The 1090-nt window shown below is 60.4% G+C and overlaps 1 protein-coding gene across 1 annotated transcript in view; it reads left to right on the top strand.

The window, feature by feature from the left end:
• Window positions 1-927, top strand: part of LOC102036569 (lysine-specific demethylase 5C-like) — a gene marked incomplete at both ends in the record, with an annotated part of 2891 nt that extends 1964 nt beyond the window's left edge. Inside the window, 3 exons of the mRNA XM_014311633.2 lie at window positions 99-269; window positions 342-476; window positions 559-927. Of these exons, the coding sequence (XP_014167108.2) occupies window positions 99-269; window positions 342-476; window positions 559-927 (675 nt within the window). The remainder of the gene's footprint in view (window positions 1-98; window positions 270-341; window positions 477-558) is intronic.
• Between the last annotated feature and the right edge of the window lie 163 nt (window positions 928-1090).

Raw genomic sequence — 1090 nt, 5'->3', positions numbered from 1 at the left:
GCGCGTGGGGCTGTGGCTGTCTCTGGGTGGCTCTGAGCTGTCCCTGGGTGTCCCTGGGTGACTCTGGCTGTCCCTGAGTGTCCAGTGTCCCCTCTCAGGTGGTGATGGAGGAGGGTGGCTACGAGGCCATCTGCAAGGACCGCCGGTGGGCGCGCGTGGCCCAGCGCCTCTCGTACCCGTCGGGCAAGAACATCGGCTCTCTGCTGCGGGCGCACTACGAGCGCATCATCTACCCCTACGAGATGTACCAGTCTGGGGCCAACCTGGTGGTGAGCGCAGGGCCGTGGGGAAGGGTTTGGGGGGCGCCCCAGGCCACGCTGAGGGTCCCCCCCATCCTCCAGCAGTGCCACGCGCGGCCCTTTGAGAGCGAGGAGAAGGACAGGGAGTACAAACCCCACAGCATCCCCCTGCGCCAGTCTGTGCAGCCCTCCAAGTTCAACAGCTACGGCCGGCGTGCCAAGCGCCTGCAGCAGGAGGTGGGCACCCCTAAACCCTCCTGAACCCCCCCTGGCACCCCCAAATCCCCCCCGGGATCCCCCTGACGCCGCTGTCCCGCAGCCCGAGCCCACGGAGGAGGACATCGAGAAGAACCCCGAGCTGAAGAAGCTGCAGATTTACGGGGCCGGGCCCAAAATGTTGGGGTTGGGGCTGGTGGCCAAGGATAAGACCATGAGGAAGAAAGGTATTGGGGATCCCCCTCGTGATGAGGTGCAGGGGTTGTTGGGACCTCCTAAATCTTTCTGGGACCCTCTGTGGTTTTTTTGGGATATTTTTTATTTGTTCTGGCGTACCCCCATAGTTCTCATGGGAGCCTCTTTGCCCACAGTTTGTTTGGGGTGTTTCCCAAATTCTTTTGGGTTTTTCAGGGACTCTCTTTCCTTCCTCTCCCCTCTCTCTTTTGGGTCACACCCCCCCCAGAGCTTTGGGGTACCTCTCCTCATTTTTTTGGGATGCCTTCCCACACCCCCAGGCTTTATGGGGTTTCTCCTTCTCAGTTCTTTAGGAACCTTCTGTCCCCAGTTGCTTATGGACAGACTTCTCTGTTGTGGGACAGACACCCTCTCCCCAGTTCTTTAGGGACCCCTTTTCC

The sequence above is a fragment of the Geospiza fortis genome, unplaced genomic scaffold, assembly GCF_000277835.1.
Source record: "Geospiza fortis unplaced genomic scaffold, GeoFor_1.0 scaffold3254, whole genome shotgun sequence".
NCBI classification, from domain to species: Eukaryota; Metazoa; Chordata; class Aves; order Passeriformes; family Thraupidae; genus Geospiza; species Geospiza fortis.
This window is presented reverse-complemented; position numbering and strand designations above follow the sequence as displayed.